The 14,105-nt window shown below is 49.2% G+C and overlaps 3 protein-coding genes across 3 annotated transcripts; all 3 read left to right on the forward strand.

The window, feature by feature from the left end:
- Nucleotides 1-220: 220 nt before the first annotated feature.
- Nucleotides 221-1,050, forward strand: LDX57_001426 (putative glutamine-serine rich protein MS8; the record flags this gene model as incomplete). The annotated part of the gene is made up of 3 exons (XM_046083070.1): nucleotides 221-376; nucleotides 463-878; nucleotides 939-1,050. 3 exons carry the CDS (start codon nucleotides 221-223, stop codon nucleotides 1,048-1,050), a joined length of 684 nt encoding a protein of 227 aa, XP_045939027.1.
- Nucleotides 1,051-4,099: 3,049 nt separating this feature from the next.
- TEF3 (putative translation elongation factor eEF-3) lies at nucleotides 4,100-7,945 on the forward strand. Its single transcript, XM_046083071.1, has 5 exons — nucleotides 4,100-4,573; nucleotides 4,656-5,137; nucleotides 5,193-7,606; nucleotides 7,672-7,745; nucleotides 7,820-7,945. Exons 1-5 carry the CDS (start codon nucleotides 4,386-4,388, stop codon nucleotides 7,857-7,859), a joined length of 3,198 nt encoding a protein of 1,065 aa, XP_045939028.1. The 5' UTR covers nucleotides 4,100-4,385; the 3' UTR covers nucleotides 7,860-7,945.
- Nucleotides 7,946-11,528: 3,583 nt separating this feature from the next.
- LDX57_001428 (uncharacterized protein) lies at nucleotides 11,529-14,079 on the forward strand (the record flags this gene model as incomplete). Its single annotated transcript, XM_046083072.1, has 2 exons — nucleotides 11,529-12,083; nucleotides 12,142-14,079. The coding sequence occupies 2 exons, from the start codon at nucleotides 11,529-11,531 to the stop codon at nucleotides 14,077-14,079; spliced, it is 2,493 nt and encodes an 830-aa protein (XP_045939029.1).
- Between the last annotated feature and the right edge of the window lie 26 nt (nucleotides 14,080-14,105).

Genomic DNA, 14,105 nt, shown 5'->3' on the forward strand with positions numbered 1-14,105 from the left:
GAGCCACGTTCGATCCGACAAAGCGCCCCGCTGACCTTCCCTTTGCTGGCCATGCCTTCCCCGTCTGTCAGCAATTCTTCTGATGAAGCCAAGTCGACCAGCGCGATCGTTTCATTTTCTTAACTCTTTCTCTCATTCACGTATGACCAGAAGACAATAGCCCTTTTATCCAACACAGATCGGTACACTCATTCTCGCTATTTTGCATCACTTGTCCATCATGTCCGATCCTTACAACCGCAATCCGTACCCCCAGTACGACCCCTCCCAGGCTGGAAACAACCAGTACGGCGGATATTATCAGGGACAACAAGGCAATTTCCCTCCTTCGCAGGGTCAGTACGGTCAGCCACAACAAACTTACTATACACCCCCCGTAAGTCTGCTCCTCGACCTACCAGTTTGTCTTCCGCAGCTTTGGGCGACATATCCAGCTGACAACATCATCCATTCCTCATTTAGGCTCCCTATGAGAGTCAACAACATGCGCCGTATTCCGGTTCTCCTCCCCCGTACAACCAGCAGGCCTATAGCCCTTATGGTGGACCCCAACAAGGATATCCAGGCCAGCAGCACGGTTATGACCAGAACATGAACTATAAGCGCGACCAGGGCTCAGCTTATCCTCCACCGCAGCAGCAGCAACCGCCTTACCAGGGCGAAAGTGCTTCATTCTATGGCGCCCAGCCGGGAGGCCCTCCGCAACATGCAGGACACAGTCCAGCCCCGGGAAAACAGGAAGGCGAGAAAGGTCTCGGATCATCGCTTCTCGGTGCTGCTGGTGGTGGATTTGTAGGCCATAAGATCGGAGGTGGACTACTGGGAACAGCAGGAGGTGCACTGGCTGGTGCTGCCGGAATGGGACTGGCCAGCAAATTGTAAGACTGTCCGATCGTTCCTATTTTCTTCAGCAATCTGACCTTTGGGGTTTCAAACAGGCACAAGAAGCACAAGAAGCACAAAAAGTACAAGAAGGAACACAAGCGCAACGCTAGTTCCAGTTCCAGCTCAAGCTCATCGAGCTCATCGAGCTCGAGCTCTAGCGATTGAGCGACCGCTATTATTCAGCTTTCGAATCGGCATTGACTCTCTTCCTCTTTGAAATGATTCATGCGTTGATGATTGATGCAAGTACTTGTTCGTTCGCAAAATGATATTGCTTTGTGGTTTGAAATTTGTCCTGGTGGACGGTTGAGTTCGGTCAAATTGATGTCTGTCCAAGTCTCATGGCTTCTTGTTTCGGTTCTTCTGTATCGCGTTCTTCATTCATATCAGATGAAGTTATGGAATACATTGACTTTTCATCTCCCAAAGATCCCTCGGGATGCTCGGCAATGAATATGATATCAAGAAAAGATGCTTTCACCATAGTCTTGAGTAGAATGTCGCCACACCAAGAGCTCTAGACAGACTGCGGTGTAAAGATCCGGCAGACCGAAAGCATCACACGTGTGTCTGGATGACCAGGTCAATTGACTGGGCGAGATAATGGAAGTATTACGTTCTGGCTTCGACCATTTCACCTTATTGGCGGGCAAACCGAGAAGGTGAAGGCATGACGAAAGCAGAGACTGTAAATGGCAGCAGTGGCAACATGTACTTCCGGATCTTTGAGACGAGCCAGAAAAGAGCCAGAGGATTAGTAACTGTCTTTGTATGGATGGGTGTTGTAGCCACGCGAAGAAGAATCGGATTGTGATTCGTGTTAATAATCAGTTGGGGCTCTGACATTTATTGGTCTTCGTCTTCAGACAGTGGCGATTCGTTCATAATTAGCAAACAAATGACGGTGTCATGATTGATGCACGGAGTGTTGACAAAAATGAGTCAGAAAGTATCGCCCAGAAGAAAGTTTGCAAATTTTCATCATGGATGAATGTTTAGTTGGTGGTCAGATTATATAAAGGCTAAATGACGGTTGCCTAGATATCTAGCTTGACTACACCGTAGTGAGTTAGGCCTACGGAGTATCCGTACAGTACCTATGTTGGTGCACTCCGGGGGATGTGGACGTATGCAGCAGTAAGGGCGGTTAGATTGAAAAGTCTGATTGATTACGGAGTAGCCGTACGGAGTACTGCTAGCCGAATTACCTTAGAGTAAGGGCTGAGGTCTGAGAGGAAAATAAAAAGAAGAATAAAAAATACAAAGTAAGATCTTCCAGAGAAAAATTCTGTGCTCCCTTCGGTTTTTTCCCGGTTCTCATTTTGCATGTGTTGCATTATTTCCACCCTCCTGCGGCATTGCCACCATCTCCCGGATTCGCGGGGGATCCGGAGAATTGGCAAGGAGGGAGCAAAACTCAAATTCCGATAGTCGATAATCGATAAGGGGGATAAGAGTATAGACCACGATAAGATGCCTCTTCCTTCCCCATATTTTTGGGTAGTCTACTCCGGACGGAGTATCTGTAGTTTTGTCAGAATCACATGTATCATAATCATCCGTAGACTACTGGTGCAGTGAGAAATCTTATGCATTCGGCGGTGAGATGCAACGCCCGAATCAGAAATGGCGGTGATACGCGTCGCATCCTCAAGTGCATAAGCCATGCGTTTCAGCCATTGGGGTTTGCGACAAGTAATCAATTAAGCAAGTTGTTATTGACCCCGGACAAGTTCCTGCCCGGTTTCTCTTGCCCCCAGAAGTCAGAACACGTCGATTAGTATTTGGACCCCAATGCAAACCAAGTAGACCTTGAGAGCCAGAACTCAGACAAGACGTTATTAATATCACCACAGCCAGCTGTCGATCAGCAATTTGGACAACAATCACCGGCGTTGTGTCTCTGCTCCGTACTGAGTACGGTCGGGTCCTCCTTTGCTTTTGTAATCTTCCCTAGATGCGTGTGGCGGCGTGGAGATATATATGCAGTGCATGCCAACGTAGCGAACAGTTCAGAAGCCCTTGATATATTCCAGACTTCCCGCACCTACACGGATGAAAAAGATCCGAGAAATTCATGGCTTTTCTTAACTCTAAGATTCTTTCTTTGAGCTCGAGCATTGTTTTCTTTTTCTTTTTCCGATTTTCTTTTTCCGATTTATGTTTCATTCTCCCTGTCAATTTCTTTTAAAGACGTGGCTTTTTGGCTGCGCCACCAAGCCCGACCTGAGGGTGGCGACAGAAATAGCAGCAAGTCATCTGCAGCCCCAGCACATTTTCCACGGGGAGGAAGGAGACTAGGCGCGGTGGACTGCCCGATATTGTTTACATCCCCCCGGATTCACGGCCTGCCAGGGACTAGAGAACTCTAGCCCATCAAAGTGAAGGATTATCAAGGGATGCGCAACATCCACCGTAGCAACTTAATCCGGGGATGGCCTTATTCTACCTAGCTTGGTACCGATGTCTAAGAGTCGTAATTCTGTAACCGCCGAGAATCCAGGTACAGTACATTATTGAGATGAACGGCGAATACGGCGCAGCGCCTTCAGCCTTGTTTTTCTAAAAAGGGACCCCGGCGTTCGCCTGTCTTTGAGCCCTTTAACAATAAGCAGCCGTGCCTGAGATTGGCTGGCAATGAACGGAGCAAGTCCTCTCTGCCACTGGTAAAGAGTTGGCGCTGTCTGAATACTCCGTAGGAAGCGAACTTGGGTGTTCTGATAGAAATCAAAATCCATGTCGCCTCAGATTGATCGTAGGATGATTACCCCCCAATGTTCGAGAAATGTTGTGGTACGAACGTGAAGTTTCTTCACTCATCGCACAGTATCCGTCTTCAGATTGCATTCTCGGATTGTCCGTCCCGAATCAGGCAGGCAATCTTCCGTGCACCGTGGGCACTGGGCAGGGTGCCAGTGTGCCAGTGTCTGTGGGAGCGCTTCAAAGTTTTTCTCGACGACCCTCCTTTTTATCCGCCACGGGCCAATAACCGACCTCTGATTGATCCTACCGCAGCCACGGGCCCTATCGGGTTGGTTGCTTCGACAGCCATCTCGACTAGTCCGAATCCGGGTCTAGTGCGGGACAGGGAACTGAAAAAAGAGTATGAGAAAAATTTTCTTTTCTAATCTAAGGTGCTGTGCTGGTGGGTTGGGCGGCGAAAAAAAAAAAAGAGGCCACAAACTGATAAATATCTTTCCCCGTCCACTTCCCACCCCCCCCCTCCTCCTTTCCTCCCTCTCCCATCCCATCCTCATCTTCTTCTAAGAGGTCTGGTCCTCTCTTTACGTTTTCTTTTCTTTTTTGTCTTCTGTCTGGACAAAGGAAAAATAGATTTTACTTCGGCCACATTAGAGCGTTTTGCTGTGTCATTTTTTGAAGACGCAGTTTTTCGTGGGCCGCCACCTCTTTATCGAGATACCCCATAGAACGGTTTTTTCTCGTTCTTGCTTCTTATCTTTTATCTTTTCTATCTCCTTTACGAATTCTTTACGTTCAAAATGCCTGCTGCTGATGTTTCCTCCGTTCCTGCCGTCTCCGGCAAGGAGACCGCTCAGGCGGTCGCCGTCCTCGAGGACTTGATGAAGAACCTGAACGTTTCTTCGACTCAGGACGAGATCAACGCTGCTTCGAACGACCTTGCTCACCTTCTGAGCGGTCCTATTCCTGAGCAGGCTCTGCCCTTGAAGTATGTGGAATAAAACCAGCGCCACCAGTGGGAAACTGGAAATTTGAGGAGGGGCATATGCTAACCTGAATTTTTCTGGCAGGGCCGTTGAGACCTTCAAGAAGCAGCTGGCCAACAAGAAGGATGCTGCTGCTCGCCAGCGTGCTCTGGATGCCATCCGGACCATCGCTTCTCACCCCACCGTCGCTCCCGGTGTCGAGCCTCACCTTGTTACCCTGCTCGGTCCCGTCCTTGCCGCTGTTGGTGACAAGGTTGCCGACGTTCAGAAGGCCGCCAAGGCTGCCGCCGATGCCATCGTCAAGAGTGTCAGCAGCAACGCTGCCAAGGCTGTCATTAGCCCTATCCTCGAGTCTGTCGTCAACGCCCAGAAATGGCAAGAGAAGGAGTGCGCTCTTGACTGCATCCAGTCTCTCGTCAAGACTGCTGAGGTTCAGCTTACTTTCCGTGTGCCCGAGATTATCCCAGCTGTTTCCGACGCCATGTGGGACACTAAGAGCCAGATCTCGAACAAGGCTAAGGACACTATGAAGCAAGTTTGTGACCTGATCAACAACAAGGATATTGGTGAGTGCGCTGTCCCGTTTGCGGTAGAATTCACACTAACCTTTTCCTTTCAAAGAGAAATTTATCCCTGCGTTGATCGAGTGTATTGCCCACCCCGAAAAGGTCGATCAGACTGTTCACCTGTTGGGTGCTACTACTTTCGTTTCCGATGTCACCGGACCTACCCTGGCCATCATGGTGCCCCTGCTTGACCGTGGTCTGGACTCGTCCAAGCCAACCCCCATCAAGCGTAAGTCCGCTGTCATCGTTGACAACATGTGTAAGCTTGTGGAGGACCCCCAGATCGTGGCTCCTTTCCTGCCCAAGTTGATGCCCCGTCTCGAGAAGAACCGCGATACCATGGCCGATCCTGAGGCTCGCGGCAAGACGCAGCAGGCCTTGGACACTCTCTGCCGTGTTGGAGACGTCAAGGACGGAAAGATCCCCGAGATCTCTACTGCTGGTGACATCGCCACCGTTGCTGGGGTTTTCAAGGAGATTCTTGAGGCTAAGCACAAGGACAAGGTCGCCGGTGCTGACGTTGTCATCAACTACGTCGGTGCTATCGGCGGTCAGCTCGTCGACGAGAAGGACAACGAGGTTGTTAACTGGACTCGCAACGCTTCCCCTTACATTGCCGCCCTCGTTGGCGATGAGAACGCCACGGCCGTCGCCGAGGAGCTGCGCAAGAAGGCCTGCCCTGAGGCCCAGGCTGAGAACGATGTTCCTTCCGACGAGGAGGAGGGTGAGGATCTCTGCAACTGCACCTTCTCTCTGGCCTACGGTGCCAAGATCCTGCTTAACCAGACTCGCCTTCGTCTGAAGCGTGGTCAGCGTTACGGTCTGCTCGGCCCCAACGGTACTGGAAAGACCACCCTCATGCGTGCCATCAACAACGAGCAGCTGGAGGGTTTCCCCAAGAAGGATGAGGTCAAGACCGTCTACGTCGAGCACGACTTGGATGCTGCCGACACTGAGCAGACCGTCATTGGCTGGACCCTCAAGAAGCTTAAGGAGGTTGGTCTGGATCCTAAGAAGGAAGATGTCGAGGCCAAGCTCGAAGAGTTCGGTTTCCTCCGTGAGCAGCTCGAGGGCCCCATTACTGCTCTGTCTGGTGGTTGGAAGATGAAGTTGGCGCTTGCCCGTGCCGTGTTCGAGGAGCCCGATATTCTTCTGCTCGACGAGCCTACCAACCACTTGGACGTGAAGAACGTTGCCTGGTTGGAGAACTACCTGTGCACCTCCCCTTGCACTTCGATCATGGTTTCCCACGACAGCAAGTTCTTGGACAACGTTATCCAGCACGTCGTTCACTACGAGCGCTTCAAGCTTAAGCGTTACCGTGGTACCCTGAGCGAATTCGTCAAGCGGGTGCCCTCCGCTCGCTCCTACTACGAGCTCGGTGCCTCCGACATGGAGTTCAAGTTCCCCGAGCCCGGTTTCCTTGAGGGTGTCAAGACTAAGGCCAAGGCTATCGTTAAGGTTACGGACATGTCCTTCCAGTACCCCGGCACCCCCCGTCCCCAGATCACGGACATCAGCTTCCAGATCTCGCTGGGCTCCCGTATTGCCGTCATCGGTCCCAACGGTGCCGGTAAATCTACTCTGGTCAACGTTCTGACCGGTGAATTGATCCCCACCACCGGTGAAGTCTACCAGCACGAGAACATCCGTATTGCCTACATCAAGCAGCACGCTTTCGCCCACATCGATAACCACCTCGACAGCACACCCTCCGAGTACATTCAGTGGCGTTTCCAGACCGGTGAGGACCGTGAGACCATGGACCGTGCCAACAAGATCGTCACCGATGAGGACGAGAAGGCCATGGACAAGATCTACAACATCGAGGGTACTCCCCGTCGTGTCATCGGTATTCACTCTCGTCGTAAGTTCAAGAACACCTACGAGTACGAGTGTTCGTTCTTGCTCGGTGACAACATCGGCATGAAGAGCGAGAAGTGGACTCCCATGATGACCAGCGACAACGCCTGGATTCCCCGTACCGAGATCATCCAGTCCCACGCCAAGATGGTTGCTGAGGTCGATCAGAAGGAGGCTCTGGCCAGCGGTCAGTTCCGTCCTCTGGTCCGTAAGGAGATCGAGGCCCACTGCGAGCAGTTCGGTCTGGATGCCGAGCTGGTCTCTCACTCCCAGATGCGCGGTCTCTCCGGTGGTCAGCGTGTCAAGGTCGTGCTCGCCGCCTGCTCGTGGCAGCGTCCTCACGTGATCGTCCTTGACGAACCCACCAACTACCTCGACCGTGACTCCCTTGGTGCCCTGTCCAAGGCTCTCAAGTCTTTCGAGGGTGGTGTCGTCATCATTACCCACTCTCGTGAGTTCACTGAGAACCTGACCGAGGAAGTGTGGGCTGTCGTCGACGGAAAGATGACCCCCTCCGGCCACAACTGGGTTCAGGGTCAAGGCTCTGGCCCTCGTCTTGACAAGAAGGATGAGGAGACCGAAATCACTGACGCCATGGGTAATAAGGTAAGAAATTTGCCCCGAATGGATCAGAACCGATCATTGAAGCCTTATACTAACAATCTGTATAGACCGTGGTCGAGAAGAAGAAGAAGCTCACCGGATCCGAGCTCCGAAAGAAGAAGAAGGAGCGCGCTGCCCGCAGGTACGTCTCGAATCCCATGGAATCAATATGCAAAATGCAAATCGCTTTTGTTCTTTTACTAATTCATTCTGCAGAAAGCGTGGAGAGGAGGTCTTCTCCGACGAGGAGTTCTAAGTGTTCTGGCGGTAAAAAGTTATTGGTTACCGGATTATGTAATGTTGCTTATAGAAGTTATGAACGTATGAATTCATTCAAGTTCCAAAAAATCTCAGTCCAAGTCAGTCTACTCTGTAGTGTCCATGCGCCTCATGGTTCTTTGCTTTAATGTCTTAATCAAAATACTGCGATGTTCACGTGATCCTGTCTGAACATCGTCGGTAAGCTGGCCCGTTCAAACAGTAGGCAAGTATCTGAAATTTTGGTTAGAACCAAAAGACACTTCAACGCAGTCGAAGAGGCCAAAGAACGAACTCACACCAATTACTAGCCAAGGTCTTGATAATACTTAGTGATCAGGGTTCTATGCCAAGGAAACAATTCTATACATCAATTTGCAAAGTACAGCACCCCGAATCCATTTACCTTTGAAGAGTAGGGACTTAGAACTATATTCACCTTTACGAAGAACATCCATCGCCGGGATTCCGATATAGTGAAAGAAGTCCCATTCCCTACGGAGGTTCGAGAAAGAAGTCCCTCGCCTCTTCTCTCTCACTTTCCTACCTCCCACCTCCCACTTTCCCACCTCTCACCTTACTCTTCCTCTCCCTATCTTCAACCATACAAAGTCCTGTTTGTTTGTAAATTTTCATCGCATTCTTGAACAGTCAAAGCCGAAAGTTGCTTAGCTTGGATGGCCGAAAGCAAGGTGGATCTAGGCCACAAAATTGAAAATGTCAGTGTCCAATCTTGTCCTGACACTCAAGTTCTAACGCTCTTGCTTGTTTTCACATGATCATCCGTTTTTCCAACGTTGAAGAGCTAATAAATTTCCTTCGAGCTAGGAATCCTGGCAGGAAGCTCTTTGCTTCTCCTTTCGCGGATAATTTAGATGACTGCCTCGTTTATCTTAATAAGGCCCATACAAGGGGGACTAATTTGAAATTGCCAATACATGCCAATACATGCCAAAGAAGCTCTGACTATTGGCTTGAAACAGACAAAGGATGGATCGATACAAGGTATGTTTTTCTATTAATATATACTGTCTAATAGCTCTAACCTTTATTCTGTTTTTAGCTGCGACGAGACTGCGACGATTAGAAAGCATGTAATCTATTACGTTTATCGCACTTCTAAAGGTATACCGGAATATTCTAGATATTCGCGAACAATAGATATTCTAGGCTCCTCGGACGTGATCACCTGGTTACTCGATCAGACATACACGTCGAACTCAGAGGCTCCCCGGTATTCCAGGCCCTAGTCGAGGCCGTTTGTTTCAGGCCTGGTGCGTGGACTTCTACCGACGAACGGAGACCGCAGTACAGAATAGAGGCTTTCTCCAGGAGTGCTGCAGCGAGACAAGCATAGGTATCTGAAAGTTCTGCGGTAACCGGAACAACAGACTCTCACGTGTGACCAGAGGCAAACAAGAGAGAAAGATAGAGCTCTCAGCCTTCCTGGATTGATGCAAGAATCGCCAGATATTGTGGATACAGTGCAAATAATATCATATCTTAAGAAACTTGTTTCTAAGATTGGATCTTCAACTTCATGTAGTGGTAGGGGAAGAGCACCCCCATATATCCAATCATTCGTTAGAATCTATGCCCCGATTGACGCCTGCACTCCTGAGCCGCTGAGAAAGGATACACTTAGGCGCCTCGCACTCAGGGTGACGAAGCAGCTCTCCCTTAAGGCAACAAGAGCGTCGATAAACAACTTTAAATGACGGGCCCGAGTGCCGAAAGTGATAAAGTGGATGCGGGCCGCTAGGTGCAGCGCTAGGACAACATAAAGCAGTCGACGGGCTGACGGAATAGCAAATTAGAGGAAGACCAGAAAGATTATCTTGACCGAGTAGGTAGTACCGATTAGGAAGGAGATGTCGATCGACTTGGATCTCTGCCTGCTTTTCCCCCTTCTTGCTTTACAGACACTTACCACAGGAGTTCACAATCCATCGATTTGATCATTCTTTTTACCGATTTCATCGTATTCTCATCCATTATCTCACCGAACCTTCCACTGAATGGCACTTCTTCACTTTTCTTTTTCTCCCCTTGTTTCATTTGCCACAAGTCCATACCACACCCGACGCTTTCCAAGACGACCCCGACCGGTGTCCCTCCATCAATACTGATAAGTTTCGTCCATCACAACACTCACTGAGTGTGCTTTGTGCTTTTCTAGCAGGCTAACTCCGGTAGGTCAGAGGAAGATTAGGTCTTTTGCTCACTAGCACAATCAACAATCAACACCAGCATCAGCAACAACAACCTGACCAGAATTATAGGGTGTATCTCGTTCAAGGTCTGATTTTTCAAGTGTCATTTCTCTTGAAAAATGACTTTTCGCGGATAATTGGAGATCCAATGCTTTGTTTCCAGGCCTTTAATTATCAAGACTAATGATATGAGCACCTGAATATGTGTTGTGATTTGCATTTTCTTTACCTTGAAGGAAAGACAGTGAACTCCATGCGCTGGTCATACACTGGAACAACTGCCAGGTCGCATCCTGTCCTCATTCACTTCAAACGCCTGTGTCACCACTTCTGGGTCTATATGAGGAAGACGTTGGCAGGTGCAACCTGTGACGAACTGACTGACCACGAAGAACCACTATATAGAGCGATGCGCGTACCAAGTCTGCTGACTTGGTATTCTAGTCTTTTGGTAGTCTAACGGTTAAACGTTCCGGTTCAATGACATAAACCAAAGGCGGAAGATGGTAGAAGCGCACCTGCCACCGACCGTCACACAACCACCGACCTTTCAACACCCTCGTTCGTTTGCAATGGCGAAGAAGCACCCCTGGTGGCCGACATCATAATTGGTGTAGGACTACTCAGACAATACAGCGCAGTCCAAGGCAAACACATACACCTACCCTCTGGGACGAAACCTCAAGAGCCAAGCAGCTAGTTCTGAGATGGAAGACAAACCCGTCAACATGATAGTAGCCGATGGGCCCGACTATACGAAATGGCTTCGCAATCGCCAAGGCAGAAAAGACAAATTCCTTCAGCTTTCTGTCTCTCGTGGCGCCGAAGTCTATTCCCATCAAACGAAACCTACGCCGTGTCTAGCTTCCTGGTCCATTACTTGTGTTGTCTTATCGCCCGCTAGGCAACCAACCACCCTGGTCGCATCCCTGACTCGGCTTTCTGCATGGGTCTAGCGAAGAGGCGTTTCTTTTCGTTCGTTATTCTTCCTTTCCACAGTATGTGCCCTCCGTATCAATCGATCGACATACGATTATACGGGTGGCGCTGCGGGTAATTTCTGCCCAATCTAGATTCGGCCCCTTCCCATGCTCATGCTAGCCATCCGACTATTTGGTTGCAGGCGACAGTTTAATTTCCACTTTTCTCTTCAGCCTACCCAAAGGCCTGGATAGAGGAATGTCTTAATCATGCCGTGTGTTCGTTTGCTTAGCCTGACTGGCGGTGACAGAGAGTCTGGGTCAATCCGTGTTGAGCGTTCATGGTTGCAATGTTATCTTGGTGTTTCGGAAGGAGTGGGGACTGGAGATGAGGGGAAAGAAGTAAACTAGCATGATTATTACTCTCTCCTTTCCTGAATCCCTCTTCCAAGCATTCTGAACTGAACTGTGTGTCATCCGCCGCAAACCACGAATCAAACTGGTCGTTAAGAACGCAAGGAAAGCAACAAAAAGATGCCCAGTCGTTTTAGACTACGTGAGAGATTACATGTCGGGAGAAGCCGTGACAGGAGAGGCGGAAGCGATCAAGAATCTACGTCGCGCACACCTGAAGGCCAATGTCAAGCAGAGACCCTGAGCGTCACCAGTCATGCTGGTCCTATCGAACCTACCTCGAGCCAGATTGCCCATGCCAATGAGTCTCCAGCTGCTATTCACAACGATCTCTGGTACAGGGCCTACAACAGCCTCAAGGAGGACCCGGAGAGGCTGAGGTATATAGAAGAATATGAAAAGCTTCTGAGTACTCTTTCGGAAGACGGCCTCGTTCAAACGTCCACGCCTGACAATGGGAACGACCCCATTCCTCCAGCAATATCCTTGGATGAATCCCGATTGAGACTCGTCATTGAAAAGGGGTTGGAGAAGACTGAAAGGAGCAAAACGCTGATCGAGAAATCAAACAAAGTCAAGGACGCAATAGCCCCAATTCGAGAGATTCTTAACATTCCCATGAAGAATTTGGATCAGACTGCCTTACCTTGGGCGGTAGTTACCTCAAGCCTAGATGTAAGTTGCGTTTCCTCTGAAGCTGGGTAGGCATCCGCTCATGAATTTGATGTCATAGATATTGATGAAACCAACAAAATCCTTGACGATTCTGTACGACGGAGTGAATCAAGTCAACTCTAGAATTCACTGGTATTCCAAAATTATCGACAGCCTTCTTTCTCCAGACAACAACACTGTGACTCTAGAACAAATCAGGGAGTTACTGGACACGAAGGCTCTCGAACTTTACCAGTCGCTTTTGTTCTATCAGATCAAAAGCGTTTGTTTCTATTACCGTAACCAGTTCTTGGTCTTGTTACGCACATTCGTTGACTTGGATAATTGGGATGGTGATTTGTCCGAGATCACTGATTCGGAAAAGGACTTTCGAGATGATCTTGAGGCATACAAGCACGAACAGATTCTGAACGAGATCAGAACGCTGTCCGTTACAGTCCAGGGGCAGACTGAGACTAGATTGGACAGAAAGTGCATGCGTCACCTACGCGGAATTGATCCCCGCGCTGAGATTCGTGACATCGAAGATCGAAGAGAAATATCCGTCAGGGAACTATACGACTGGGTCCTCGATAGCGAAGCTTTCAAAAGTTTCGTCGACTGGGACAATCCGCATTCTCCCAATCTCTTGTGGATCAATGGACAGGCAGGAACTGGGAAGACAATGCTGTCTGTGGGTCTCATACAAGAGTTTCTTGCGCGTAATCTGCCTGGCGTGCATGACAAAGAAATCATCTACTTTTTCATTCAGGATACTGGCAAAGAGCTCAATGAGGGCGTAGCAGTCTTGCGAGCTCTCATGTGGCTCCTCCTCGTCCAAAACCCGGGCCTTGTACGATACTTACGGCCTAGTTATGAGGAGTCCGGGAGTGCACTTTTCAATGACTGCATGGCATTCACCAGCCTGTTACCCATTTTCGACGACATGATACATGACAATGAGCTCGGCCAGGTTATTCTTATGGTTGATGCTCTGGACGAATGTATAGACGCGGGCGAAGATGTCTTCCGGATCATAAGGACGCTAATCCCTACAGATGGGACAGCGTCGAAGATCAAGATACTCGTGACCAGTCGGCCTTTGCTCGCAATCAATGAGAAGATGAGAAACTTGAGCGATTGTCCCGAAACAGTTATCAGACTTGACGACCATTTACTTTCTGGGCCTATAGACATGTATATAGACCGGAAAAGGCCTGATCTCGAGCGGAAGACGGGGGATATCGCCCTTGTTGACCGAACAGTCGATAGACTGAAGAGTAACAAAGGAAGGACTTTTCTCTGGGTATCCCTGGTCATCAACCAGCTCATTTCCTTGCCTGAAGCTTTCTGGGACGAAATTCTCCACAGCATTCCGAACCAACTCCACAATCTATACGAGTTCTTGCTCGAGAGATTGAAGACATTGGATCCACCTCGCCGTTTCGATTATTGCAAAGACGTACTAATTGTGGTCATGCTTGCCTGTCGGCCTCTAACACTAGGCGAACTAGAACTGCTTGCCAAACTGCCAAAAGGTCTGGTGAAATACGTTGTTCAGGATTGCAGTTCTTTTTTGGTAATCCAGCGCGATATCGTCTTTCTGATTCATCAATCAGCACAAGACTATCTGCGCGAAAATCGTTTGCGACTTAGACAAGGGTCTCTTGAAGAGCTACATCATGAAATCTTTGAGCAATCCTTAGATGGCATGAATGATTGCCTGGAGCGAAACATGTACAAGCTACCCAATCACGGTGTGCTGACTGAAGAGGTGCAAGTGCCAGTTTCGAATCCATTGGATCCAGTTCAATATTCCTGTCATTACTGGGTCTATCATTTTAAACATGGTGGCCTGCGGGTTTCTGATCTCGACGGTATCTACATGTTTCTCCGCCGACACTTTTTACATTGGCTGGAGGCATTGAATTTGCGGGGAACCATACCGCATGCCATGGATTTGATCAGCACTTTAGTTCCCATGCTTACGGTATGCTGGCCTTCCGATATCATTTAACTACTGATTTTTGAGCTAACAATAAG

Source organism: Aspergillus melleus (assembly GCF_016097325.1).
Source record: "Aspergillus melleus strain CBS 546.65 chromosome Unknown contig1, whole genome shotgun sequence".
Classification (NCBI taxonomy): Eukaryota; Fungi; Ascomycota; class Eurotiomycetes; order Eurotiales; family Aspergillaceae; genus Aspergillus; species Aspergillus melleus.

Bases quoted from the DNA above. Each gene is read 5' to 3' on its own strand.
- TEF3 (XM_046083071.1), top strand. From the start codon at position 4,386: ATGCCTGCTGCTGATGTTTCCTCCGTTCCTGCCGTCTCCGGCAAGGAG. The intron at 5,138-5,192 runs GTGAGTGCGCTG...TTCCTTTCAAAG, and splicing joins GATCAACAACAAGGATATTG to AGAAATTTATCCCTGCGTTG. The intron at 7,746-7,819 runs GTACGTCTCGAA...TTCATTCTGCAG, and splicing joins AAGGAGCGCGCTGCCCGCAG to AAAGCGTGGAGAGGAGGTCT.